The 27,980-nt window shown below is 36.0% G+C and overlaps 4 protein-coding genes and 1 long non-coding RNA gene across 9 annotated transcripts in view; 4 read left to right on the forward strand and 1 right to left on the reverse strand.

Annotated features, from left to right (window-relative positions):
* Nucleotides 1-198, forward strand: part of LOC117905209 — a 514-nt gene extending 316 nt beyond the window's left edge. For both annotated transcript variants that reach the window (XR_004649669.1, XR_004649668.1), the window contains exon 2: nt 1-198. This exon is cut by the window's left edge and continues 27 nt beyond it. This is a non-coding gene — a long non-coding RNA (uncharacterized LOC117905209).
* Nucleotides 199-1,245: 1,047 nt separating this feature from the next.
* Nucleotides 1,246-4,575, forward strand: LOC117934447 (40S ribosomal protein S24-1-like). 2 transcript variants are annotated; one of them, XM_034856135.1, is made up of 6 exons: nt 1,246-1,291; nt 1,458-1,536; nt 2,053-2,094; nt 2,386-2,556; nt 3,834-3,920; nt 4,096-4,575. In XM_034856135.1, the coding sequence occupies exons 2-6, from the start codon at nt 1,465-1,467 to the stop codon at nt 4,135-4,137; spliced, it is 414 nt and encodes a 137-aa protein (XP_034712026.1). In that variant the 5' UTR covers nt 1,246-1,291; nt 1,458-1,464; the 3' UTR covers nt 4,138-4,575. The 2 variants fall into 2 exon arrangements, with proteins under 2 accessions (XP_034712026.1, XP_034712025.1); XM_034856134.1 differs by having other exon boundaries at nt 1,249-1,325; nt 1,460-1,536.
* Nucleotides 4,576-6,474: 1,899 nt separating this feature from the next.
* Nucleotides 6,475-21,534, forward strand: LOC117904341. Of its 3 annotated transcripts, none has more exons than XM_034816905.1 (9): nt 6,475-6,660; nt 6,808-8,975; nt 9,921-10,062; nt 10,203-10,285; nt 13,341-13,579; nt 14,453-14,539; nt 18,071-18,170; nt 19,411-19,624; nt 19,714-21,534. In XM_034816905.1, exons 2-9 carry the CDS (start codon nt 6,939-6,941, stop codon nt 21,132-21,134), a joined length of 4,323 nt encoding a protein of 1,440 aa, XP_034672796.1. In that variant the 5' UTR covers nt 6,475-6,660; nt 6,808-6,938; the 3' UTR covers nt 21,135-21,534. The 3 variants fall into 3 exon arrangements, with proteins under 3 accessions (XP_034672796.1, XP_034672798.1, XP_034672797.1); XM_034816907.1 differs by having other exon boundaries at nt 9,924-10,062; XM_034816906.1 differs by having other exon boundaries at nt 6,475-6,638.
* An 890-nt stretch (nt 21,535-22,424) lies between these two features.
* Nucleotides 22,425-25,312, forward strand: LOC117905234 (40S ribosomal protein S18). Its single transcript, XM_034818185.1, has 4 exons — nt 22,425-22,532; nt 22,623-22,783; nt 24,635-24,823; nt 25,004-25,312. Exons 1-4 carry the CDS (start codon nt 22,530-22,532, stop codon nt 25,107-25,109), a joined length of 459 nt encoding a protein of 152 aa, XP_034674076.1. The 5' UTR covers nt 22,425-22,529; the 3' UTR covers nt 25,110-25,312.
* Nucleotides 25,313-26,933: 1,621 nt separating this feature from the next.
* LOC117904327 (transcription repressor OFP12-like) lies at nt 26,934-27,826 on the reverse strand. The gene has a single exon (XM_034816874.1). The coding sequence runs from the start codon at nt 27,790-27,792 to the stop codon at nt 27,091-27,093; it is 702 nt and encodes a 233-aa protein (XP_034672765.1). The 5' UTR covers nt 27,793-27,826; the 3' UTR covers nt 26,934-27,090.
* Nucleotides 27,827-27,980: the final 154 nt, after the last annotated feature.

The raw sequence follows: 27,980 nt of genomic DNA on the forward strand, positions 1-27,980 counted from the left end.
ATGTGAAGTCATGCCCATGTGAAGATGTCCATATCCTCTGGTCTATGCTGGTGGAGTCACATTCAGCCGCCTCACAATACCAAGACGATCATGAAGGCTCTTTGGCTCAATAAAGAAACTATGAAAAATAACATGTGTCAATTTTCCCTTATTGTAAATTCCACATATTCACTATTATAAAGTTGGTCTTGCTTTCTATTCTTTTATTTTTATTTTTATAATTTATTTTCTCTTATGGGGTTCAAAAATCATCATTGAGTCCAACAAGGAGTTAACAAAATATTATAAACTAACTTTGCATCCATGATCAAATTTTAATTCATCCTTTTTACGTGTCAGTAGCTGAGCTTTCTTAAAAAGGGTACGAATGATAAGTTACATAAGTAATATATTGATTTTCTTTTCCAACAACGAGCTCGACGTGGTAGCATTGTCCTTTGTAACAATCAAGGCTGGTAATTGTTCATGTACTAGTAAAAGATTCAACAGATGTTGTAGCCCTCGCTTTTTCGAGTGGAACTCCAAGTCGAGGAGGTACTCGAAATGTTGCCAATATATCATTAGGAATGGTAATTTAAAAAAAATGAAAAGAAAAAAATAATTGACATTCTTAGTTATTTTTTGATCTTCTTTCCATCCCCTTGAAAAAGTTGATAAGCGATGATAGAAAATTTCTAAAAACTTTTTTTTTGTATCATATTAACATGCATAAAACTATATAAATTGAAATTTTTATTTAAAGTTTATATAAAAGACTTTTTTTTTTAAAGATATCTCAAAATACAGAGCTTTCTTAACAAACTGTAAAATAAAAAAAATTGTTTTTTTTTTTCATGTTTTCATAGGTTTTTCAACCATTGCCTATTTTTTAATACTTATAAATAATCAATAATAAAAACGATTGACCATTTAATAAAATAAAATAAAGGGATAAAAATAGAAAACATGATCTAATTTTAAGAATAATTAGAAATGCTTTGACTCAATAAATATTTGATTTTAAAATTATTTTGATATAAAATTTGAGAACTTTTTATTTTTAAAAATCCAACTACAAGTGTTCACGTGGCAAAATTTGAGTGGCTACTTTTACGAGTCAAGTATTTATAATTAATTAAATTCTGTCAAAATAATTAAACTTAAGCTGATCTTTAGTAATAAAGCAAATCATAGAGATTGGGCCGAAATAATTTAGGCCCGGCCCAAGCGAAGCCTGTTTGTAAAACCCTAGAGGCCTCCCAAACTGCGGAAGCTGCAAACGCACACCACGCCGCGAGAGAGAGAGTGAGAGAGAGAGAGGGAGGGAGAGGGAGAGAGAGAGAGAGGTGAGCTCCTCTCAGTTGCTACCTTCTTTTTTTTTTTTTTTTGTTTCTCTTCTAATTTGAGATGAATTATTAGGACCTTTTTGTTGATCTGGTTTTGTTTTTGTTTTTTTGTTTTTTCTTGGAATTGTTTTCAGAAAATATGGCGGACAGGGCAGTGACTATTCGTACAAGGAAGTTCATGACTAATCGTCTTCTCTCGAGGAAGCAATTCGTGAGTTATTTTCAGTGATACAGCTCCGTTTGGATGCTGAGAAAACGTCGGAAAAAGAAAATAATAGGAATTCCGAATCTTAGAGGCCAAACGAGAATACGAAATTAGATTGAATCTTTCAAAAAAAAAAAAAAATCAATCTTATTTTTATTAGTTTTCTCTTTTCTCTCTCTGTTTCCTTGGCAGCCGCGGTGAAAGTCATGTTTGGTTCATGGGAAAATGCAAGAAAAATAAAAGGAATTCCTGTTTTAAATATTAGGTTATTAATTATTTGCAGCTGAGAAAAAATGGAACCTCTGCTCAACTCGGCTTAGCACAGTACTTTGTTTACCGGTGCTGGGCTTGTTATTTTTCAGAAAAATATTATTAAAAACATGTGATTCTATATTTTCTTTATTTTTCCACATTTCCTGAACAACGAAATAAATGTTATTGAAAGAAAAAATAAATTGCCCTAATGTGTTTTCTCACTGTCATTTACTCCAATTTTTTTTATTGTTATTTGGTTTGGTGCAGATTATAGATGTTTTGCATCCTGGAAGACCAAATGTTGCCAAGGCGGAGTTGGGACTCTCTTTATCTCAATGAGAAGTTGATCTGCATTTGCCATTGTTAGCATATCTCTATTTATAAGATATTAATTATAAATTACATTCAAGTAGGTTTCATATAGCTGGAAATTTTAATTCTAGATTCGCTATTATTTCTTTTAATCTTAACATGGTTGCAACTTGTTTTCCCCTGCCTAAGCTCATTGTTTGTATAGCTAAATGATTAATTGTTTGGTTTTCTTTGGGTGGACTATTGACTTTTTTGGTTAATACCTGTGTCCTTTTTCTCTGAATGAAGGCGGAGTTGAAGGACAAATTGGCTGGAATGTATGAGGTTAAGGATCCAAATTCCATATTTGTGTTCAAGTTCCGCACCCATTTTGGAGGGGGGAAATCTACTGGTTTCGGTTTGATTTATGATTCCGTTGAAAATGCAAAGAAATATGAACCAAAGTATCGGCTCATCAGGGTAATCTGCTCTCTGTTATCTGTTCATATATCTTGCAATTCATACCTGTATTGGTGTGTGGGGACTGGGGAACCTTCTGGATGTTATTGTTAAGGCCTTATCATCTTAATATGCCCTTTTTCATTCTTTATTGCATTGAGTGATGTGCAGAGGATTTATTGGATCACTATTAACTCTATATTGAAGGACATATAGACATATATTAACATGGTGTCTGAACCTAGGTCAGCAGTCAGACCATACAGAAATTGAATTACTCACTGTCAATTTTCTTGTACTTGAAGACATCTAGAGGTGTGAGACAAAAAACCTGATAGGAATTTATGTAGGTGAGATGGGTCGTCAGTTGTCTAGAGTACCCATCAGTGGGCGATTAACCATTGCTCAAATCTTGTAACCTGCAGGTGGGTGATTTCCCATTGCTCAAATGATAAGAATGGTAGGAAAGAGGAGAAAAAAAAAAAAGACGGTTAAAATGGAAACCAGGAAATGAAGTGAATAAAATTAGAACAATATGTAAGTGTGCGTGGTTTGATCTGAAATTGATGGCAAGCATGCATTATATCTTCATATTTAGTTTAAAAAATAAATAAACGATGAAGATGATAGTTTGTCAAATCCTCAACCATTTTAATAATATCACCTAGTTTGATATTCCCAGAGCTCCCCTCCTTTATTCACTCTTACTCTTCACTAGGTGTTCTTTTCACCTTTTTGCATTTTTCTTATACTAAATTTTATTCTCCATAACAATAATTAGGCTATGTTTGGATCAAAGTCCAATAAGGCAAAAAATCTTTTTAAGTTCAATAAGAGCTTTTATGTTTATTTGACAAATTTTGTTCAAAGAACTTGTAACTTAAAAAAGAGCTCAATATGAAAGCCAAATAGATATTGCTTCTCCTAGAAGCTTTATTTTGCCTTCTGCAAGAAGAACTTTCATCTTTAATACACTTTTATAATGCCAATATTGCCTTCACTTCAACTTTAGCTTTGAACTAAAACCAAAAACAGGAAGCTTTTCCAAAGGAGGCCTTAATAATAATATAGATCACAAGTGAAAAAAAAAGTACGAGAAGAAACTTTGTTATTGTGTTTGTAAGAAAGGGTGGGATTGTTTGGGTGTAGGTTTGTTGATTCAAATCATATGATCGTGATTGTGTACATGTATAAGAAGACAACAATGTACACTTAGTGAACAAGGAATCTTATCTTGCTTTATTTTGCTATTCGAAACATGCTTCTCTCTCTCTGACCATAGCAACTTGTCCGCGCAGAATGGATTGGATACCAAGGTGGAAAAGTCAAGGAAGCAAATGAAGGAAAGGAAGAACAGGGCCAAGAAGGTCCGAGGAGTGAAGAAGGTAAAGAAATCATCTTCCTTTTCACCTTATTGGTGTGCACTCTAGCAATAGTACCAGGCCTTTCAATTTTTTTTAGCTGTACGCTGGGTTACTACTGCCATTCTCATTAGCCATATTATTTGCCTTCAAAGATTTGGGACCATCACGTTCATTGTACTACTTGTCACTCTTGCAGACCAAGGCTAGTGATGCTGCAAAGGCTGGGAAGAAGAAATGAGCTTCTAGGGATTTTGAACTTGCTTCAGTGCCAATTACACAACAAGTTGTCTTTTTTGCCAGAGCTCTCTTCAATATTATTTTGTTCTTGTCTTTGATTAGATTTGCAGTCCTTTTTTGCTTTAAATGAGTAAAACATATGTAGCCGTTGACTCGAAAAGAATCCCATTTTCCGTTATTTGAGAACCAGACTGAGGATATGCGCTCTAATTACCTATTTAAGCCAAAAGAAAACATGAATTTGAACCATGACTCTCAAGATTCTGTACTGCCCTACTGGGGAAGGGCCCTGAATATAGACATAGTTGGAAACATGAGAAATTTAGGTGGTGAGGGAGTTTGATAAAAAGGTAACAGAAGGTCTTTGGGTCATGACTTGTGAGGATTCTGAAAGAACTGTAGGGACTTTTGAATGGTAGCTGATAAAGTTTTTGGAGGATTTTGGCTTGATTTCTTGACTGTTTTTTTACCAACACTGGTTTTTTCCATGGGTCCGGCCACAGTACAGCAGTGTGTCTGACTACAGTGGAAAAGTGTACTATTTTGATACTCATTGAAAATGTACCATCGTACAGGTGATGCCATGAACACATTTTTGGATCCGATTGTGCATTAGTGTCATTCATTTATTTCCTTGTTCATCGTTTTTGGTTTAGATCACATCATGGTCTAAATCGTTCGTACCACTATTTTACCTTAGTATTTTCCTTTTTCGTATGGTTGAAAGTCCAAAAAGGTCATTCCCATATTCTTCCTATCATTTTTTTTTACATTTTTCATACCTTTTTGGTGGCATTGCCCACAATTGTTTTTTTTACTGGTTTCCATTATTGGAAGTTGATATAAAAAGTTGTTTCTATAACAACTCTTAAAAACGTTTTTGGTAATTCTTTTCTTTTCCTTTTTTTACATAAAATGGTTTTTAGAAAATTTGTTTTTAAAACATAGTGTTTTCTAAAAACATATTTTAATTGTTTTTAGTTATTTCTTGAAGCTTTAATTGTTTTATATTATTTTTATTTATTTTTTAATAATTATTTTATAAAATTGTTATATAAACATGTTAAATGATTAAAAATAAGATATTTGATATAAAAATTAATTTAAATATATATTTAAAAATATGTTAAAAACATTTAAGTTTTCAAAACAAATTTTGTTTTATAAATAGTTTGAAAAAATTATTTTTTAAAATTGTTTTTAAAAACAATTGCATAAATGAGTCTTAGTATTTGGATACCATTAAAAAAATCATAAAAAAAACATAATAGGGAAAAGGTTTAATTCCTTTGAATTTTCTTGAAAAAAAATTTAAAATTTATATTTCTTAATAGGTTTTTTTTCCTTTAACTTTTCAATAGACAACTAATAAGAGAAATAATTTCTAATTCACAAATTTATTTTTAAATTTTACTTTTATTCTCTATTTTATTTCTTTAAAAAATTTGAAAAATAGACAAATAAGATAAAAGTAAAGGAAAAAAATATACACAAAATTTCTTTATTTGATTGATTATAAAAAAAAATTTAAGAGAAAATAAATTATCAACTAAATACACCAATCCCAAACTTTTCTCAACATTTTTTAAGGAAAATAAAAAGGAAAAACTTTTAAGCAATTTTCTTTTGCTCATTGCTTTTTTTTTTTTTTCCTTAACATTTTCTCATATTATCAAACAATTAACTTTCCTTTTTATTTTATTTGTCTACTTTTCCAAATTTTTAACATAATTTTATTCCATATTTGATATCAAACCTTTTTTTAAATATTAAACTAAAATAGAAAATTTATTCTCGAAACGATATCTTACGTGGCGATAAGAGCCTGTTTGGCGCAATCTTTCCAAGGCGGTCTTCTTTTGATGGAAACGTTTAAGAATTCATTTCAAATCAATTAAAATTATTTAATTATAATAAACATGGATAATATAAACCTCCTTTAATAATAATAATAATAATAAAACCTGCCTAAGTGGTTGACCTCTCAGTCAACTGGTTGAGCCGCACACCCATTGGCTCGTGGCTCGACCCGGACCCAACCAACTGGTTCCAATTTCAAATCCAAACAAAATCACAAAATAATCAGAAAAAAAAAAATGATGTTGACTTCAACCGATAAAAGTTTTAGGGATGGAGGCCACCGGCTTGGCGTGGCAGGGCGGCTGGGCTAGAAGGCACACATGGTATGATAGAATTTGATTCCTAATTTCCCACATATACTTTATGGAGGGAAATTGGAATTACGGTGTGAATCCAAAATTACGATCCCGCCCATCACAATATGGTACAACAGTCTACAGCGTGTCAAAGGTACAACCCCGTGACGGTAAATAAAAATCCACCAATCCTCTCTCTCTAAACTCTCTTCTTTCTCTCTCTAAACCCCCTTCCCCGAATTCGGCCCCAATTGTCCTTCTCTTTCAGACATCACCGGCGGAGGCTCGATACGGTTCCGCCGAACGACGTCGTTCGGTGATGGCTTCTGTCTGCTCTTCGGCATTGGTACGCGTTTTCACTGTATCAGGTTCGATCTGTTTTGTTCGAATTATTTATTTGTTTTTTTTTTTTTAATTTTTTTATCTAGTTGTTTTTGAATTTTGAGAATTATTGTTGTTAGTCTTTTTTGGGTTCTTTGGGTTGTTGGTGAGATCGAGCTTATGATTTTGTGCAGTGAAACTTCGTGGTACTGCTTGGAGATTGATTGAGCTTGGCTGCTCATGTATCTTGGTTTGATTCGGGTGGGTTTGTGATAATCTCAGGACAGAGTTTTTGAAATTAGGGTTTGGGGGGTGATTTGATGAGATGAAGGAGGGTTTGCGATCTGGGAGTTTAGCGGCCCAGCTCGAGAGGGGGAATGGGCCTTCGAGCCGTGTGATTGTTCGGAGAAGGGGAAATGAGGCGATTAACAATGGTGGTTTAGAGAGTGAAGAAAAGGGTTTGAATTCAAATGATCAGAGATGCCCGCTATTGATTTCAAGTGATTTGGAGGTGAATGGAGAGTCCAAGGAAACTGCAATTGTGCCTTTGCCAAAGGAAAGTGTGAAAGTTGAGTGTGAATGTGAAGAAGTTGGCAAAGCTAGCGAACCGGGACGACGTGGGAGGAAAAGGGGTAGGAAGAGTAAGTCTGAATGTGGTGAAGGTGGGATTGGGGATTGTAAGAAGGTGAAGGAGTCTTTGGAGTGTAAAGTTGAGGTTGTTGGTAGGGTTCTACGGTCAAAGACTGTGGCAATGCAAGCCATTCAGATGGAAAAAAATGGGAGTGGGAAAGAAGTTGATCTTGAACAGAGTGAAAGCGATATGGTTGGCCAAAGGGACAGTGGTAGTGCTCATTATGACAAGAAAAGGGTGAAGATAGAGGAAGATGAATCTGATGGTGGCTCAAGAAAGAAGTTGAAAGGGAAACAGGGGAGACCTGTTCATGTGGAACGAAAACGTGGGAGGCCACGTAAGGATCAAGGGAAAAATGTGGTGTTGGAGAGGGTACTTGATGAGAAAGAAGAGGCAAGTGGGTCAGAGAAAGTGAAACGAAAACGTGGCAGGCCTCCTAAGGTACTGGGGAAAAATGTGGTGTTAGAGAGGGTAAAGAACAAAAAGGCAAGTGGGTCAAAGAGAAACACAAGGGCCTCTAAGTTGGAAGGCATTGTCCAGCGGAATGGACCAAACAGTCATATAGGGACAGAATCAAGCAGATTTTCATTAACTGAAAAAAGTAAATCCCATGAACTGGGCATACAGGAGCATGAAACTTCATCAGGTGTAAGAGGCAAGGGAGTGGGTGCTTTTGGTTTTAGGAAAGGGAAAAGGGGAGGAAGAAAAGCTAAACACAAGAAAGGAAAAAGCAAAGATGGTAGAGCTGCCGAAAAGAAGTTAGTAAGAGAGCAAATAATAGATATGCTTATAAGGGCGGGTTGGACAATTGATTATAGGCCTAGGAGGGATAAAGAGTATAATGATGCAGTGTATACAAGTCCTACAGGGCGGGGCTACTGGTCGGTCACCTTGGCTTACAATGTGCTTAAAAGCCACTATGAAGATGGTCATTGTGAGCCTGGTTTTACATTTACTCCAATACCAGATGGGGTTCTCACGAAACTGAAGAGGAATGCTAGTAAGGGAAAGAAGAGAAGATTGAAATTGGAGCAAGAATATGACAGCGGAGGTGAGATGAAATGTTGTATCGTAAAAAAGAAATCTGGAAAAAATAAACATGCTGGAGGGAAGTCATCAAACAGGAAAATGAAAGGGAGATCATCTCTTTCTGGGCAAGATAATTTAACTGGGACGCTACATAAGGGAATATTAACATCAGTCAGGAACCGCAAATTACAAAGAACTCAAAATACAAAACGATTTGCTCTTTTGGCCCGCCACTCTAAGGAAGGGTTGACTACAGATACTGATGGCTATGTACCATATTCTGGGAAACGAACACTGCTTTCCTGGATGGTTGATTTGGGAACTGTGCCACTCAATGCAAAGGTGCAATATATGAATCGAAGAAAAACACGGGCACTGCTTGAGGGTTGGATTTCAAGAGATGGCATTCGCTGTGGTTGCTGTAGTGAAATACTCACAATTTCGAAATTTGAGATTCATGCAGGAACGAAATTGTGCGAACCATCTCAAAATATAATTTTAGAGACTGGGATTTCTCTGTTACAGTGCCAGCTAGATTCATGGAATAAACAAGAGGAGTCTGAAAGAAGTGGGTTCCACCTTGTAGACGTTGGTGCTGATGATCCAAATGATGATACCTGTGGCATATGTGGAGATGGTGGGGACTTGATCTGTTGTGATGGTTGTCCATCAACATTCCACCAAAGCTGCTTGGATATACAAGTATATTACATCTCTTACTGTTTTATCTGTTGTTTCAATTTCATTGATAGATAATCTTGCTTTCTCTTTAGCTGCTTAATTTTTTTTTCATGACATGTTCAATAGGTTTTAGCTTTTGCAGCATAAGAAAGTGGTGAAGATGTCTTGCTATTGGTATTCACAGGCATTAAGGGCTCATTTTGTTCTGGTAGTACACTAAGGTTCCTGAAAGCTGATCTTGATTCTTGGCGAATGGTGCTAACACTTTTCAGGTTTCACAATGTGACATTAAGTGCGGGACTAAAATTAGCTTCTGGAGGGGCTTGGGTTGGGCTGCCCAACTGCTGTTCATAGGAACATGGTCACATCCTAAAAAAACTTTGCCCATGTTCTATGTTTGTAAATTGCACTGTAAGCACGGACTGTGGAAAACCTTATTAAATAAGGAATACAAATAGATAAATATGGTTCAAACGTATGAATTTCTATATATAATGTTAACAATTTTCTAGTTTTCCAAGTTGTAGGTGATACCCTTTTAGTGTTTATCCCTTAAATACTACAATCGGAAAGAAAATTACAAACTCATGGCTGTCTTGCTTGGGGAACTTGCCTAGTCTTTTCTTTAGGTTGGGTTGGGCTCCCAGTCCTGGCGGGGTCATTGCCTATTGCCACCCCTAGTGTAGACATATGGGTGATAGATGCAACTAGTGCAAGTTAAACAAATAAAAAATAAAATTTGGGGACATGTTTCCTTGTTAATTCAAACTGGGATGTGCTGGTTGTGGTTGAAATGTTCTGTTGAATTTCTGCATTATGATATATACTCGTGAAAGATAGCCAGAATGGGAAACACATTTTGGCTTTAGAAGATAGATACTTCATTGCTGCTGTTAGATGTAGAATAGGTTCACATATTGTTTTACTCTGGCAGATGAGGCATTGATTTGTTTAATCTCATTGCAGAAGTTCCCTTCAGGTGACTGGCACTGTATATATTGTTCATGCAAGTTTTGTGGAATGTTCAGTGGGAACACAGATCAAATGAACTACAATCTTGATGTAAACGATTCTGCATTACTTACTTGCCAATTGTGTGAGGAAAAATGTACCTACCTTTATTCTTCTTAATGTTTCAATTGTTTTGGTTGCATGTAGATTCTTATGTTTGTACTTTCCCCCTTTAAAGGCTTTGTGGTCTAAAGCGAGAAGTTATGGCTGAAAGCATTATTGATTTTTCTATTGTAGATCATCACATGTGTACTCAGGGAGAAGATTCTATACTTGATGATTCCAGTAGTCCTTCCTTTTGTGGGAAAACATGCCGAGAGGTATCATTTTATTGCTGTTTCTGCTTAAACTTTATAATGTGGTTTTACTTGTTTTTAATAGTAAATATTAGAGTTATATCTTTCCTTCCATGTTTTTCAGAAGTGGCTAAAGTTCTTAATGCCTTGTTGCTTACTGCTTCATTATGTAGTAGTGCCCTTCTCTGTTTTGCTCTGCTGATTATCTCATTTACTTGCTAGATATGTTCAAATTAATGGCCGTATGTATATTCAGGTCTTCAATTTGCTGCTGCTGTGTTCTGTTATGTAGTATTTGGAATCAGCGATTCAAGTGTTTTAATGGGATGGCCAATCCAACCCAACCTTTTCTGATATTGAATGTTTTTTAAATAATAATCTAAATTTATTAGTAATTTAAAGAATTATCACCACTTTCTGGTTTATTTGACAGGAACAAGCAATCAGAGTTGTTTAAGGAAATAAGTTGCATGCATTGGTCATCCCCAGTTTTTTCTTATGAGAATCTAATTTTGGTGCTCAGTCTATCATCATCTTAACAATGCTGTTGCTTGGTTTATTATTGGAGTTCATTCTGGAAATCATTTGGCTGCGAGGGTGAAGTTCTTGATGGGGTTCATACCATAATGGCTAAAAGCATTGTACCTAGCTATAACCTTTGGTTTGCTTGGCCTCTAGGGATTAGAAACTGTCCAAGATGGAGGGATTTAAAGATAACTGAAGCTTATTTAAGCTAATCGGCTGTTCTTTGGTTAATGGGAAAACACAACCAAGATATGTGGCCATGTTTATCTGCGGAGAGTTTCAATGCTCAGAAGTTGCAAATTATACTCTCAAGAGTTGGAATTCTTGGGAATTGAGATTAATGCTGTTTGGATGTACATGAAAATTTGAATATATGTCTCATAATGTCAATTCTTTTCCTTTATGTTCTGGCCTAACTTGAACAGAGGTTATCTAGTTGTTCCCTTTGCAAGGATGAATGAGATTAAAAAATGGTGAACAACATGATCAATGTTTTCAGGAGCCTCATTTTCCAAAATTTTCTTCTTGGCTGCCAATCTTTTGAAGTTAGAACTAAACCACATGGGTCTCCTCTTTGTTCATTCCAGGTCATACAAGTCAAAAAACAAAAAAACAAGGTTTTGATCTAATATATATTTTTTCACTGATGACCCAAATGCCTGTAAATGTTGCGAACCACTTGCAGCAAAGTTTTCCTAACTTTTCAAAGCTTTTTTCCTGTTTCTTGGGGAAAAGAATGAACTTCAGTTTATGAGATTAGGAATTCTCAAGGACATGGGAAGAAATTATAAATTGCTACCAAATAATGTGAAAGATAGGGCTGCTGTATTTCAGAGGAATTGGGGAGAAGGCAGAAATGTAATTCTTGGGAATCTTTTCAAGTAAACAACTACCGTTCTACCAATTCCTGGGACTTTGAAATTTCTGACGTAAATTCCTAATGATCACAGTTAGATTTGAATCTAACAGCATAGCCTGTAGGAATTTCCTTAGAGAGCTTAATTGAAGTGGATGTAGCTAATCCTGGCTATTATTATACTGGGGCCAATCTTGGAGAAGAGTTCATATAGAAGGGCTTTTGGGAGGAGGGTATCCTGTAACATGTAAGGAAACTTTTGGCAGAAGACTTAGTAATGCCCTAATCTATTTATGTTTACTATTAATGTTGCTGTTTATGCTTAGAAATGCATATCTTGATAAAACAAAGATGAAAAATTTGTTATATTAATGGGTTATCTTTGCTGATGCATTAACAAAATTGGATTCATTGCACGGGCCTGGAGTGATTAGGAGCCGGCTTTGCTTTCTTCATCTGAATTGCATGTTATTTAATTTCCAAGATTAACTATTAGGTTGCTTTTTTAGTGTATTGATAATTAAGGTTAGAATTTTCACTCAGTAAGTTTTTTCTCACTTCAATAGCCATGATAATTTTACTAATGGACATTTCTCAGAGTGGGGTTGTAATGACCCACTCCAAATCATGTAGATATTGTCTACTCAGGTCCAATGGGTTCTCATTACTTTAAAACACGTCTATATGATTAAGTGTCTATACAAGTATATATATATATAGTGTTATGAACTTTTTCCTCTATCCAATGTAGGATATCACAATCATCCCTTGATATAGATACAACGTCTTTGTCGTGTCCCATAGGATTGTGAGGTCAAACAGATAGACATCTCTTATGGGGTTAAACAAACTCCAACATTAGGGTTGAGGATTGACTCTAATACCATTTGTAATAGTCCGCTCCCTTCCATATAGATATTGTCCACTCTAGGCTTAAAGGATCTTTACGGTTTTAAAACACGTCTATATAATTACGATATCCCACATTGTATAGGGGATAAAGTTCCTAGCACTGTGTATAGATCTTTCTTAACCATGTAGATGCATTTTAAAGTCGTGAAAGCCCAAAGCAGACAATATCATGGTTGAGAGTGGGTCATTACAAATGATATTAGAACCGATCCTTAATCTTGGTGTGGGAATTTGTTTGGCCCTACAAGGGATGTTTGTTTGTTTGGCTTTGCAATCTTGTGGGACACAACAAGGATGTTATGTTTGCATGAGGGGTGATTGTGATATCCCACCTTAGATAGGAGAAAAAGTTCTTGATACTATATATGTACAATTTCTCTTAATCATGTAGATACGTTTTAATGTTGTGAGGGCTCATGAAGTCAAGAGCAGATGATATCTACATAATTTGGAGTGGATCGTTATAGGGGTCTTCTTGAAAAGCCATTCATTAAGTATGACATGCTTGACAGTTATTACTTTCCATGTGAAGGGAGATTTGCACTCTTGGATATTACATGGCAGTCTGATTGTTTGTACTTGAAAGACTTAATGTGCATGTAATTAATTTGTAATTGCACAGTTGTAGTGCCTTTGTGTGTATCTTCTTCTTGACACATATGTTAACACTTTTTTTTCTCTTTTTATTTAAAGAGGTAAATTGACTGTCCTACTTAATTTGTAATTCATCTGTTTTTGGTATTTTCTGTTCACTGAAATGATTGTATGTATCTGTTGCCTTTCCAGCTCTTTGAGCAACTACAGATGCTTCTTGGGGTTAAACATGAATTGGAAGATGGATTTTCATGGACTCTTGTTCAGCGAACTGAGGTTGGCTTTGATATATCCCTTAATGGAATACCTCAGAAGGTTGAATGCAATTCCAAGCTAGCTGTTGCATTGTCTATTATGGATGAGTGCTTTTTGCCTATAGTTGATCAAAGAAGTGGGATCAATTTGATTCATAATGTTCTCTATAATTGTGGGTAAGCAATCTTGAACTGTTTTTGCCCCTCTAGAAAAACTGTGTACTAGCTGAACATTGCATGTGGGCTACTGGCCTTGTAAGAAAGATTACCATTTTTTTTCTATATATAAGTTTATTCTGAAAATTTTGGGGAATTTGTCTAATGTATAGTTGTGAGACTAGAGATCTCTTTTATGAGGAAAACATCATTGCATTTTCTTTTTGATGGTAGCTTTTGGATTCACATTTATGTTGGTTTTCATGCAACACTAGTCTTGTTAGTTTGCCTTGTGGAAGTTTCATACCTAATATTCTACAGACTTGTCAAAGGCAGATGCTTTGAACAACTTTCTGAGGTTTACATGTTCTTTTCTTCTGCTTTAATATCTGCTCCTGATAATGTCTGAAAAAAAAAATACCACATATATAAATGGAATTCATTTTTTGTATCGTACAAAAACAAGATGAATTTAACATAGTTACCCTAATAGAAGACTTTTCAAATGAAACCTATCTCCTTTTTTTTTTTTTGATAAACCAAGCGAAGAAATCATATTAAAACAAGCCAAAACAGGGGGCGCTCCCTAAGCACACCGGCAGTATACAAAGAAAGCCTCACCCAAGGTAACAAAGGAGAAACAAAAACCTAGAAATGCCAAAGATGACCAACAAATCAATTTGAAAGGATATTAAAAAAAAAAAAAAAGATCAAACAACAATCCCAAACCCCTTGTTCTTTGTTGTCTTGCAACTAGCCTGTTTCTTTTGTTTGCTTTTGCTTGTATAGAAATAGTAAATTATCCCTCTTAACTGCATTTCTTGGTGTTTAATGATTTGTATGTGTATTTTTCCTTGCGCGTTTTTGTTTATTGTTTTTTTTTTCCTTGTGTAGTTCAAACTTTAATAGGCTCAATTATAGTGGCTTCTTCACTGCTATTCTTGAGAGGGGGGAGGAGATCATCTCTGCTGCATCTATTAGGTATGTTTCTACCGAAATTAATTATCATTACAATAATTTTTTTTTGAGATTTATCATCACATTTGTCTTTTTGAGAGTGTTATCATCACTTTCTTCTCTTAGTTCAGAATTCAAATATCTTGTCTTAGCTATATCATTTTTTTTTTTTGATAACCGAGGAACCTTGCATGACCAAGCCCTTAGGATTCTCCATGGGGACCTAAACCTTGTGGTGCTGACCGCCCCACAACAACCAACACTGGGTAAATTCAAGGTATCATCAATGATAGGATTCGAACTCATGACCATGTGCCACTTATTGAGACCACACTTCCTAGCACTTGCCCTAACCAATTGGGCTACTTTGGCGAGTTTCATTTTAGCTATATCTTGAAACCACAAAATTGACATATATTCTTATTCATTTGAAAACAGAATTAAATTGACATTTTTTTTCTTCTGATAAACGAGGGAACGCCCTGATCACTTATTTTGTCCGAACGCCCTGATCACTTATTTTGTACAAGGACTTAATGTGACCCAGATACATGCAATCACTCATAGAACACTTGTCTCTAGTAAATCTGAGTGTTTTGATGCCTATAGGAGTTGAGCCAGGTTGTTTGAGTTTATAATTCACCCTAGGCTTGCGGTTTTACCATTGGGCCATGTGTGCCGCTGAAAATCATAATTGAGTTAATAACTATCAGCACCTATGTTACTTTTCGGGTATGGGTATTGTGCTGGTGTGTGTTGGTGTTTGACCCTTCATATTTCAAATTCTACAACATAGTGACTCGTTTGGAAAAGGATCTTGAATGGTATTTAGATGTGGCATAACAAAGAAAAAAAATCAGTTAGTCAATAAGAAAGAAAAAAGTAACATATCCTTGATAAAAAACTCTCTTTCTTTTTCCATTTATTGCCTATTTTTGAAAAAAAAAATTGCAATAGTCAATATCTGATGCAAAATACAAGTATCCATCAAGTATTGTACACCCACACTTTGTCATGTCATGTGGTCATGGTTATGTTGGGTGAAGTTGAAAAGTTTGGGTATCATAGATCAGGGCATTGGTGAAGTTGTTTCCTAAAACCTTTAGATTTGTAAGTAACCGATGTCCAAGAAAGAAGGATATTAAGTTGTATTTTGTGAATTTCTTCATCTTGTTCACAAGCAGAACTTTTATCACCCCAAGATTTTCACTCATTATTGTCTTGTTGTTGAGTGAGTCAGGTGTGATTTAGGTTAGTGCTAGAATTCCATTTCAGTCTCTGTTGCAAAAAATTTGGAGGGAAGTGTATTGTATTGTATTGAATTTGGAACTTGTTGAAAGGCCTAATTTTAGTTGAGATTGGACTTCAGTATGATGGTGTTCGTTGATTTGATTTGTCTAGGACTTAATTTAAATTACATATACAACTTATTGCTTATCCCTAAATCCTGTTATTATTGTTGAAGTGCTTTGTTGAGGTTTGAAAACTTTGTTTCCTCAAGGATCTTAGCAAAGGAGCACATTGTTTGTACTTTTCTTTGTGTTGATCATTTGTTTATCTGTTATAGAACATGATATACATTGTGAACCCAGTCTTACAAGATTAAGCTTTTAGGAATACTTGTTAATTTAATTTTTCTAAGAATTGATTTAAATTGCATGTACAACTTATTGCTTATCCCCAAATCCTGTTATTATTGTTGAAGTACTTTGCCGAGGTTTGAAAACTTTGTTTCCTCAAGGATCTTAGCGAAAGAGCACACTGTTTGTATTCTTCTTTGTGCTGATCATTTGTTTATCTGTTAAAGAGCATGATATACATTGTGGATCCAAATCTTACAAGTTTAAGCTTTTGGGATAATTGGTAGTTCAACATGGTATTAGAGCTTTACTTAGCGGAAGGTTATGTATTCGATCTTTTTGGCAAAATATTTACTTCCCTAATTTGTGGAGCCCACATGTAGGCCTAAAAGAGGCTGATTTTGGTTGGTTGATTGTCTTTGATCTGTGTCTCTCCACAAGTGGGTATAGGGTTGCATGTGAGGGAGGGTGTTAAAGAGCATAATATAAATGGAGGACTCAAATCTTATATGCTCAAGCTTTTAGGAAAATTGGTTGTTCAATGTTATCTTTTATTAATGATAAAAAAATTTCTGAAGTAATAACTGGACTTAATTCATCATTATGAAGCAGCTTTGGGTCAGCTGGTCTTATGAATAAAAACCTCTTCTTGGTTTCTTGTGAGCATTCACACTTAATGGATTATTTATGGTAAACTTCCAATTAAATATGTTGGGGCTCTTTTATACAGTGTAAAGGGAATAAGCATATATTCTAAGATTTGTGTGATAGAACTACTAGCATGGTATTAGAGTGAAAAGGCAATTATGATCCCAGGTGCAAATTTAGCCTTCATAAAACATGTTTGGTGAGTGTTTTTATCCATCCTTGGTTAAGATTTTGGTTAATCTTTCACTTGTGTAATTGTTTATGGTTTCATTAAATATGTGTACAAGACTCAATGCCTTTGTCTATTTTGTGGATTAGTTGGGATCTTGCTGAGCAAGAGTTATTTTTTTTGTTCTCTTTTTTCACCAGTCTGAACGATAGGCTACTTGCCCATTAACCAATTCATGCCACTAACTAGGTTGTAAATAATCACGTCTAAGTAATTTTTTTTTTTGTTTAACCAGCCTCTTGGATAGACATCTGATTGTTTCATCCTGATCATTCCAAAGCCATTTGTTTACCCAGGGGTTATGTATGCAATTTAGGTTCAGGTTGTAATGGATTAGATCAACACATGTCTGAGTATGATCAGTTAATTAAACTCATCAGACAGATTTGGATAACTGTTCCTTTCCACGTCTGTTTATGATTGTGTCAAGTATTGATTAGTTTTACACCGTAAATTAGAAACCAAATAAACAAGAACAGCTGAATGTAATTATTAAAGGGGGAAAAGCCTATGTGTGAAAAGATCAGACATGGATGTTGCTGTCTCATTCAATCCAAAGTTTTATGATCCTTGTACCTATAGTAAAATGTACCAAGAGGTGGTTGTCACTGCTTGTGTTAGTCTTCAACATGCTTATGAATTGGAGAATGCTATTGCATTATATGCTTCTGGGAAACTTTTTTTTATTTTTTTTTTGCTCTCTACACTACTCTGCTTGTAAGTACACATGCTCCTATCAGTGATTTACCAAATTTTGTATACATATCATGACTTCTTTCCTTATTTCATTTCTTGCCCTTTAAGCCGGAAATCTTTTTGATCATGATGTATGCGTATTAGATCTTCTTGTCCTATAAAACTGCCCTCCACCCTTGCTTTTCTCCCAGTGCATCAATTAATAAGACACATTGTCATGCAATCTAAGTAATGCAATATTGATAATTCATTCTATGCTCCTCTTCATAGAGTGAATTTGTTGATGTTGGTGATCCTAGCTCAGAGTAATATGACTTTCTGGGTTTTGCATGTGCATGCTGTTGTTTTTGTTACGGATTTAAATCCCAACAGTTTCTTTTTTTTTTCCACTTGGTCGAACAGGATCCATGGAAACAAGTTAGCTGAGATGCCATTCATTGGAACTCGCCATATTTATAGGCGCCAAGGGATGTGCCGTCGGCTTCTGAATGCAATTGAATCTGTATGTTTTCTATCAAATTTCTTTTCATTACTTGTTGCCTACATTTCATGTGCTTGTGAATGCAAGTTAATTGCTTCAGTGAGTTTCATTTACTTTTACTGTTAACTTGATACCTATAGTTTGAACCATTTCCCTGTGTTAATTATTTTTCATCCTGAGTACTTTAAACATGGATTTTCTGAAGAATATTATTATTATTTTGATAGGATTATCTTTCTGAAGAGTATTTTCTTTTTTGCATTTGATGGTTAAGCTCATTTGATTTTAGTGGTTTGCAAGCTATGGTGTTGTTTATCTGAGCCCAACAATGGCAAAATTTTGTAAATATTCATGTGGAAGAGCCGTCTTGGGAAGGTTCGAAGTGTTTCCCAATGTTTGCAAGCACTTTCTTTACAAAAATTAGGTATTTAATGTAAGCTTTAAGAATCACCTTTAAAATTTTAATGGGTACTTTTTGAAAATTTACTTCTTGTTTTATATAATATATTACTAAAAACACTATCAAAAACACCTTTTTTTTTTGTTTATAGCCAAACTCTAGATAATTTTCCATAAAAGAGTTTTTAATATAGGTGCTAGTGATAAATGCTTTACAAGGCAAAATTGTTTTTACCATAGTTACTTCCAAACAGGTCTAAAGTCCAGAAGAAATGAAAAAAAGCTAGAAAAAAGTATTTGAGAAGGGAAGGAAGCAGTAACAATAGCATTTATGCTACACTATTTATTTATCTTATATTTTCGCAAAATCCAGAATACATCTGTAACACTCCGCAAAAATTCCTTCTTGCTTTTATTAGATGGTGTTTGGTGAGTTGACCATGAAACCTAAAATCATATTATAGCATAAATGACAATTATTACTTGAAATATTCGTTTTCTTTTGTTTCAGAACATATATTTCTCTCTTTTTGTTGGGATTGATGCCTTATTGAAAGATGACCATCTGGATAATTCCTTAGTCTTGTTCTGTGCTGCTTCGCTACTTGTCGCTTGAAGAATGCATCAGGATCCACACTTTCTACATTCATAGGGATTGAATTGAGTGCTTAATTGCATACATTCGAATGCATGCCTCTATTTGGGTTGGAATATGCATCTGCAGAAGTTCTATTAGTCTTATGGATCCTATTGAATGTCCATTTATTTCATCAGAAACCATCTCCTTTAATCATAGTGATTTCAAACTAACTATTCCTTTTCTATATCACTTATTCCAAACTTTTTTTTTTCTCTTTTTCAGGCTCTTCACTCTCTCAATGTTGAGAAATTGGTCATACCTGCTATCTCCGAACTCATGCAAACATGGACTTCAGTTTTTGGTTTCAAGCCTCTTGAAGTGTCGAGCAGAAAAGAAATGAGGAACATGAATATGTTAGTCTTCCATGGTACAGACATGCTACAGAAACCACTATTGAAAGATCAGTCTGCCGAAGAAAGCATGATCCCCAGTGCAGGTAGTTTTTCAGTTATTATTTAGATATAAAATCCTTCCATCAACTTTTATCTTTATCATTTCTGTTTTTAACTCTCTTTGTTCTTGTAGTTTTGGAGTCCAATGAACTTAAGAAGGATCTTGATATTAAGCATGGGGTAGCAAATAATTCTGATAAGACATGTTCCCCTGGGTCTGATTTGAATATTTCCAGCAAGGGTGCCAATCTTTCTCTGGCAATATGCAATGGGCCTGCTGCTGTGGAATCTGGTTCACAGCTTAATGAAGGCTCCTTGAATGATTCATCTGACATCACAAGTGAGACAACCAATTTCCCAGAATCTGCTACTAATGAAAAAAGTCTAGTCCATGATAATCTGGAGGGGAAAAATAGAACTGTCATATGTCCTCAGCCTTCTGCTTGTGATGCTCATGCAGTAAATGCACACTCAGCTACTGAAGGGATTGATAAACATCAAACTGCTGTTGATGATTCTATCATTCTGGCTCCTGCTGAGAGGACTGTTGAATCTGACTCCAAATTGAATCAACAGAGAACATGTGACGTGGAAAAAAAACCACTTGGAGTTTCTTGCCTTGGGTCTGAAGCAACTGGCTGTGAGAAAGAAGTTTTTCATGCATGCAAGGAGGGTAAGGAAACTGTTGGTTTTGAGCTGAAAAATGACATTATAAAACAAAGTAATAATTCCTTGGATGACAATATTAATCCTCAACACCTGGATGTGGATTTTTCACATGGGTCAGGCGAGAATACTGCTTGCCTTAATTTTGGGGCTAGAAGTCAGATGTCTGATGATGCAAAGGATGGAAAGCACAGTGATTTTCAGCAGTTGCAGGTCATAGGATATACTTTGGAAGCTGATGACAAGGTGCGAAATACTCTCAAAGCTGAGGATGGGGTTGCAGTTGTTGGTCCTAAACCTTCAGCACCAGGTGGGGCATGTCCAACATCTACTCAGTGTTCTGAGATTCTGTGCCAGAGGTGCACCTCTTCAAATGAAGCAGTTTCTCACCTGATGCCCCCATCTACTCCCCAAAAAGTGCGAGATGTAGCAAATGATCCCTGCGCAGCTTTGCTGGTTGGCTGTGATCTTGGATCTTCCTGTCAGGGTGATGGACTTGATTCTCATAAACTAGAATATGTCGCTGCTTCAGTTAATACTAATTGCCAACCTTCTGATGCCGCCACAGAACCTAATGAACATCTCCAGCCCATGGAGTTGGCATCAGGCCTTGACAGAAATGATGTTCCTGAGTCTGATGCATGTGCCTTCACTTGTCCTGTTGGAATGAGCCATCAAACTCCTAAAGACTCCCATAAGGCCAGTGAAACCGGCCTTTGTTCTCATGATGATGGTTTTCCTCCAGACAGGCCTCAGACTGTCATTGAGTCTGATTCTGTGGCTGACCACTCAAGCTCAGGTTCTGGTATGGCCCTTCTCTGTGCCTCCGGCGGGTGTAAAGCAGGTGGTGCTCCTGAGGTGATGGTAGTTTCAAACCAGGCTAGTTAATTTTCTTCTCCCCATTAGCCACAGCCCCTCTGAAAGCAGCCTTGTACAAATGATAGGGAGTGCTCTTCTTGCTGGATTCACAGACTCAACTTTCATTTTCTCAATTGGGATATCAATAGGGTTTTTTTTTGGTGGTGAAAACTACAAACAAGTAAGCACAGAAGAGTTGTGTCATTTAGGTTATGATCATCTCAAAGTTTTGGGGGTTTGTTTAAAATTTTTGTCCAGGTATAGCTTTAAAGAGGTCTGTAACTTAGTAGTATCCTCAAATCTCAATCATGACTTAAATGCTACCTTGATTCAGAGGAGGTGGTGTACAGCAGACTTGCCCCATCTTCATTGTAAATGTGGAAGAAGTCAAGCCTAATTGATAGGAAATAGCTGTTTCCAATTTTCCATATTTTGACATCTTGATTAGGTTGTGCCTTGTTTTCATGCTTATAACCTTGCTACTTGCAAATGAAAAGGTTGGCAACCTAATTAAGAGTAGTAATTTTAGTTGAAATGTTTTTCCTATGAAAATGTTATAAAAAATTCAAGTGTTACTTCTTATATTAGAAGTGTTTTTTCAGAGTGTTGTCAAACAAACTTTAAGGCCCATTTAAGAGTAATTTTAAGATGTGCTAAAAACATTTTCTAATGTTTGGAAACACTTTCATATTTCAAAATTAAGTGTTTTGTAAATATTCAAAAATACTTTTAAAATTCTAGATAATCACTTGAAGGTAGGTATTTGATATTTCTTTTAAAAATATTTTTTTTTTGGTTATATAAGATATTATAAGAAACACTATCAAAACAAATTTCTTCGTTTATAATCAAACATTAGCGATTCTTTTTAAAAGCGTTTTTAATGAAGGTATTACTTAAAACAACATTAATTAAAATATTTATTTAGAATCGCTTTGAAGTTCTAATAGCTTTGAAGTTCTATCATCAAGAATTAGAAGTAGAAATTTTGCTAGATAAGAGTGAACATCAAATGTGATCATTGATCAATCATAATTTAAATTTTTGCAATATTTTCTTCAGATTGAGGGGGGTAGAACTGGGTTTTCTTTGTTTTTTTTTTTTTTCAAGTGAAATCCCAAATATAAAATATTTATTATTATCAAATTAAATGTAAGAATTTGTGTAATCTCAAATCCCAAAGGGGCTTTGTTTGGCCCAATTTACAACTGTGGAGGCCCGTGGGCCACAGTTGTGATTTTCATAAGTTCAGGTACCAATCCGAAATAAAACTAGAACAAGGCCTCGTTTTGTAATTTTCTCCAAAGTATATAAACGTCTTAAACCTTCACTGGGAGTCTAGGGTTTCAGTCTCCTTCGATTTCTCTGCGCTTTGAAGCCGTCTGAGACGAACAGCTTCGCAGAGCTTCATCTGAAACCCTAACCATGGTGAGTGATTCAATCTGTGTCTGGATCTGTACCTCTCTCTCTCTCTCTCTCTCTTATTTGATTCACATTTTTTTTTTATGTCTATGGCAGTCCTTGGTAGCGAACGAGGAATTTCAACACATACTTCGTGTGCTCAACACGAACGTCGATGGGAAACAGAAGATCATGTTTGCTCTGACCTCCATCAAAGGTATTGGCCGCCGTTTCGCTAACATCGTCTGCAAGAAAGCCGATGTCGACATGAATAAGAGGTTTTTACTTTCTCCCTTTTGTTCCCTCTTATCCGTTCCACTGATTTTACAGTGTTTTGCTTCTCTTTTTTCTTTTTCTTTTTTTCTTTTTTACTGTTTTCCTGTTTGTGATTATAGATCTGGTTATTGTGTTTTCAATTGGAATTTGTATTCTTGTCCTCATGATTTGTTTGCTTGCTGTTAATTCTGAAGATGAGAGAGGAAGGAAATGAGAATTTTTTTTTCTTGGCTGTGTTGGTACAAAAAAAGAACGGCGACTCGTTCTAGTTAAGCCAAATCTTTGCTCTAGACTTGATTCAGTTGATTTTATATATATATTTTTTCTCTTGGACGAACGGATATTAGAGTTCAATTATTTCAAGTTTCTTCTGATTTTGTTCGTGCATTATCATTTTTTAAGCTTAAATGGTATGCTTGCTTTCTGAGAAACTATTGGGTTTCGTTAAGCTCAATAAAGAGACATTTGCTTATGATAAATTTCTAGGTATAAATGAAACTATTGTAAGAGTATCGTGGAAGTTCTTGGCTTTGTTAGATGTTTGTAAGGTCTAAATAGGGTTCTTAGTAATTGCAAATATGGGTTAAACATAAAGGTTAAGCATCCAATATTTACAGGTATCTGGAAACATCAGGAATAATGAAATGAGTGCAGTAGTCTATTTAAGTTTTACATTTGAAGGAAGATGTTTTGCAATTTTAGATGAACAACTCTTATTTAGACTGCCAATATGTGTGCTCATCCAGCCTCTTGAATTGAAAGTAATCTCCCTATATAACACATACATGATGTGAATATTCCACTCCCAATACCACCCCATCCCTGCTCCTGAGTCTAGATTATTGGTGGTGTCCTCTAGCAATAAACCAGAGGGCCTGAGCTTAAGCCTCCTTGGTATTTAGGTGCTATAGGGTAGAGGGGCAGACTCGTATACATTGGGTTTGCTTTGCTGGCAATTGGAATAAATTTCTTATTGTCAAAGTGGGGTCTATGTTATGAAAAAATGATATGAATTTTCCAACACTTTGAACAAGGGCATCATGACGACAATGTATCACCATAAATTTTTTATATAATTATTCTATGCAAATATGAGTTTAAGTAATTTGTCTAAATTTCTATGCTGTAAACAGCATAATTTGGAGAAAGGACTTTGGAGAATATAGAATGTATAGATAAATTATATATGCTAGTATTCATCATTTCTTACAAAGTTTATTTTTAAAAATATATCATCTTTTTTTTTGTTAAACTAAAAGTGACATTCTAACTTGTCCATTGTGTGCTGACTTTTGTTGGCTGTGTGTAAAATGCATAATTTGGATAAAGTACTTTGGAGAATATTGATAAATTATATATGCTAGTATTCATCCTTTCTTACAAAGTTTATTTTTAAAAATGTATTATATATTTTTTGTTAAACCAAAAGTGACATTCTAAACCAAAAATGTCATGTGTAACCTCTAGTGTCAGAGGTGTGTCCTGTTTGATTGTGTTCAACATGGACATGTCTCTTGTTGCAAGATTTCTTGCTACTTTGATCAGCTTTCTTATGGCATACCGAACATATAACTTGATTTGATGCCACGAAAGAGAAATTATCCAAGACCTTAAAATTTCTTTTATGTCGATCCTTTCATAAGAGTTCAGCTAGAGTCTCCCTTTGGGAAAATTAAATGTTTCCTTTTTAACATTGGTTGATTTTCTATATTCACTCCTTTCTTTATCACCATTTTACTGTTTGGTAATATAGTCTTGTAATTTGACCTCTGTTTTTGCCTGTTCTACACTACAACCTTTTTTTTTTTGCATTTCTTTGAGTTGTTTAAACTGACTTAATGGGATACTTGTAGAGCTGGTGAGCTCTCAGCTGCGGAGCTTGAGAACCTCATGGTGATTGTTGCCAATCCTCGCCAATTCAAGATCCCCGACTGGTTTCTTAACAGGAAGAAGGATTACAAGGATGGGAGGTATTCTCAGGTTGTTTCCAATGCGTTGGACATGAAGCTGAGGGATGACCTTGAGCGACTGAAGAAGATCAGGTTTGCCATCATTCTAGTGTGGATGGAATTATTGTTGGAACTTCAGCTAAACTGGTTTCATTCTTTTAAAGCTATGGGTTTAAAATTAAAACTAATCTCATTGTTTTCTTTTGTGATATGTGCTTATATCACTGGTTTCCTTGAGCTTGCTTTCATTTGTTATTCTTTTGTGATTGGCAGGAACCATCGTGGTCTCCGCCACTACTGGGGTCTTCGTGTCCGTGGGCAACACACCAAGACAACTGGCCGCAGGGGAAAGACTGTTGGTGTCTCCAAGAAGCGATGATCTGTTCTATTCCCTATTTTTAATATGCACTTTTGTCCTTGGGCATTTTTGATTGGTGTCAGCTGTTTTTCTCAGTTTAGTTTGTTCAACAACATTTACATGAGCACAGTTTCTCTCTCGATTTGAGTTGTTCTTGGATGTTTTTAGTAGTGATTACTTCTCATATCTTTCTTTTAATGATATTATGACTTTACTTTTTCCCATTTGAATTTTCTTGAGGATGTTCTTATTTATGCTTTCTTGTCACATATGATCTCCGAAATTCTTTCTAAAAGAAGTTGGTTTTTATGTGGCAATCTGGGAAGGCATAAATCATTAATTGTCTGCTTATTCTTCCAAAATGCAGAGAGATGCCCCCTCTCGAGGGCTCACCATATGGGCTCTCAGCCCCTTTCATGGCCCATGGAAAATCTCCCAAACTGGGCCTAAATAGTACTCATATGGGCCCAAATTATGAACACACAGGTTTGACAAAAGGCCCACGATAATACCTCCATGACTCTCTGGATGGCCACAAAACAACCAAATCAATGAATCAACATATCATATCATACAATATACATATATGTTAGGGCACTTACTGCCACAATGACCATGATTCATCCAACTATTAGGAAATATAAATATGAAGACATTAGATAATTGAATTTAAATACCATCAAGTTGTACACAACAATAACAATTTATATTCAGAAACAAGTCAGCATCAATGGCATCTTCCCATAAATAAATCCACAGACATTTTACTGCAAGAATCTTTTGTGTGACTTATCCCCCAGTCCAAAAAATAAATAAAATTACAAAAAAGAAAGACAAAATCAAGATTCCCTGATCCTGTCTATGTTTGGCACTACTTATTTATTGATCCTCATTTGGCTTCATCTCAACCCCAACATTGACTGGATGCATGGATTCTCCCCAGTCCATACTATACAATACACTAATACATCACCACACATGCATATATGCTCATTAGGCCTTCCACCTTTCGTCTTAAACCCTCCTTCCATTATCAAAATATAATCCTTTCATGCAGGTTTACATTGTATGGTAAGACTTACGATAATTTCATCCCTTCTTGATTAACTATCGGTACTTGGTACGCGAATATTTTTATTTTTCATTTTCCCTTTTTTTTTTTGGACAATTATGGGCAATTAGTAATATCCATATTTTTGTGGACTTTTTGAAAATCTATTTCATGTAGCTTGATAAGGAAATCTTGAATAATAGACATGAGTCAGCTTCACATGTAAGACCTATTGTCCATCCAATTTGGGACCCTCATTTTGATCAATCAATTGGGACACTTTTTACTCCATGGGGTAATCTTGGACCAGTGGATGTTGCTTCTTCTCTTGTTTATCTAGGAAATAGGGGGCTTTCACAACTTGCCCTTTTGTGTTCTTCCATCCCCAAAATGTAAAACATCAATTCATGATGAAATTGTTTAAGAAAATGATCATGGCATAGAAAACAGTTGTAGACTCATAGGTTATGGTCTAGATTTATACTTTCATGTCAAAAATTTGCAGAGCCTGCATCTTTAGCATAATATCCATAGTGCACCCCCTATTGTGGGAACTGATCTTCTCCTACCATAGAAAGGTAATATTCATTTATCCTTTTGGGAAGCATTTATTATTATTATTGTAACACAAAAAATCATGGGAAAAAGTTGGGCCATCATTGGGTTTGTACAACATTATTTGTAGCCCAAAAAATGGGAAAAAAAGGGGTGGGGGTGGTTAGATTCAGGGGGAGCTTCAAAACAAGATCCATGGTGAAATGGATAAGGTGGTTTGACAAGGGGACAAAGGAAAATTGAAAGGACCAATCATCACTTCTTCACACCCACAGATATTTATATTTGTGTTTATGTTTTTATATCTACTGCTAAAAATAAATTAGATGATACAAAAAGATTAGATAATAATTAATGTTATCTGATGAAAGAACAACTGCAGTTGCCAGTAGTACATTACATGAATCGCCGTGGAATGTTGTCGCAACCGCCGCCGCCGCTGGAGGGGTCGGGGTCGGGGTCGGGTTCCCTGACGGCGCAGCCTTGTGGCGACATGAGAGTGACGAGGAGATCTGCGAAAGCGCCCACGATGTACTTGTGGGTGGTTTTGGGGTTGAGGGAGAGGTAGCAGAGGAGGAGCTCGTGGAGGTAGTCCCAATTGGCTCTCACGTCGATCAAGTCACGTGCCTCCACCATCTCCTGCATGGATCGCCGGAAGTCCATGTACGGATCCGGGGAGTAGGTGGGGATGGCAATGCCCCCCGTGATGGGGGATTCGGACTCCGGCGGGGTGTCGGAGGACTGGGAGGTGGAGGAGGAAGAGGAGGAGGAGTCGATGATGGAGTTGGAGCGGCCCGGGGAGGAGAAGAAGAAGCGCTGGGAGGCGTAGACGGTGGCGAAGTCGGGGGTGGCGGTGGCTTTGGCTTCGGAGTCGGAGTCGGAGTCCGAGTCAGAGGAGTGATCGTCGTCGTCCACGGAGCCACTGTGGGACTTGGAGGTGGCGGCGGTGAGGTCGTAGATGGAGTTGAAGTTCTTAATGAGGGCGGCCGAGGCGGTGGGCAATGGACGGCTGTGATCGTCAGGTTGGGACATGGGGAATTCTGGGCGCTTGATCCTGGAGAAGCAGAGATGGAGATTCTTGCCGAGTGTGGTTGGCATTTTATTAAAAATTCAGAGTAAGAAATGAGAGAAAAGTTGAAGAAGGGCGAAGGTCTATTTATGTGAGTTGGTATAGAGAGAGAAAGGGTGGAGGATGGTGAGGGTGGTGGTGGTGGTTGTGGGGTCCATCATCCTTGGTGGTGACTGGTGGTAGTGGTGGTGGCGTTTGTAGTTTGTAGTTTGTAGTT

Source organism: Vitis riparia, chromosome 17 (assembly GCF_004353265.1).
Source record: "Vitis riparia cultivar Riparia Gloire de Montpellier isolate 1030 chromosome 17, EGFV_Vit.rip_1.0, whole genome shotgun sequence".
Classification (NCBI taxonomy): Eukaryota; Viridiplantae; Streptophyta; class Magnoliopsida; order Vitales; family Vitaceae; genus Vitis; species Vitis riparia.

Coding starts and splice junctions, on each gene's coding strand:
- LOC117934447 (XM_034856135.1), top strand. CDS start 1,465: ATGGCGGACAGGGCAGTGACTATTCGTACAAGGAAGTTCATGACTAAT. Junction 2,095..2,385: donor GAAGACCAAATGTTGCCAAG/GCGGAGTTGGGA, acceptor CTCTGAATGAAG/GCGGAGTTGAAGGACAAATT. Junction 2,557..3,833: donor CAAAGTATCGGCTCATCAGG/GTAATCTGCTCT, acceptor TTGTCCGCGCAG/AATGGATTGGATACCAAGGT.
- LOC117904341 (XM_034816905.1), top strand. CDS start 6,939: ATGAAGGAGGGTTTGCGATCTGGGAGTTTAGCGGCCCAGCTCGAGAGG. Junction 8,976..9,920: donor AAAGCTGCTTGGATATACAA/GTATATTACATC, acceptor ATCTCATTGCAG/AAGTTCCCTTCAGGTGACTG. Junction 19,625..19,713: donor AAGCATGATCCCCAGTGCAG/GTAGTTTTTCAG, acceptor TTGTTCTTGTAG/TTTTGGAGTCCAATGAACTT.
- LOC117905234 (XM_034818185.1), top strand. Junction 22,784..24,634: donor GATGTCGACATGAATAAGAG/GTTTTTACTTTC, acceptor GGATACTTGTAG/AGCTGGTGAGCTCTCAGCTG. Junction 24,824..25,003: donor GAGCGACTGAAGAAGATCAG/GTTTGCCATCAT, acceptor TGTGATTGGCAG/GAACCATCGTGGTCTCCGCC.
- LOC117904327 (XM_034816874.1), bottom strand. CDS start 27,792: ATGCCAACCACACTCGGCAAGAATCTCCATCTCTGCTTCTCCAGGATC.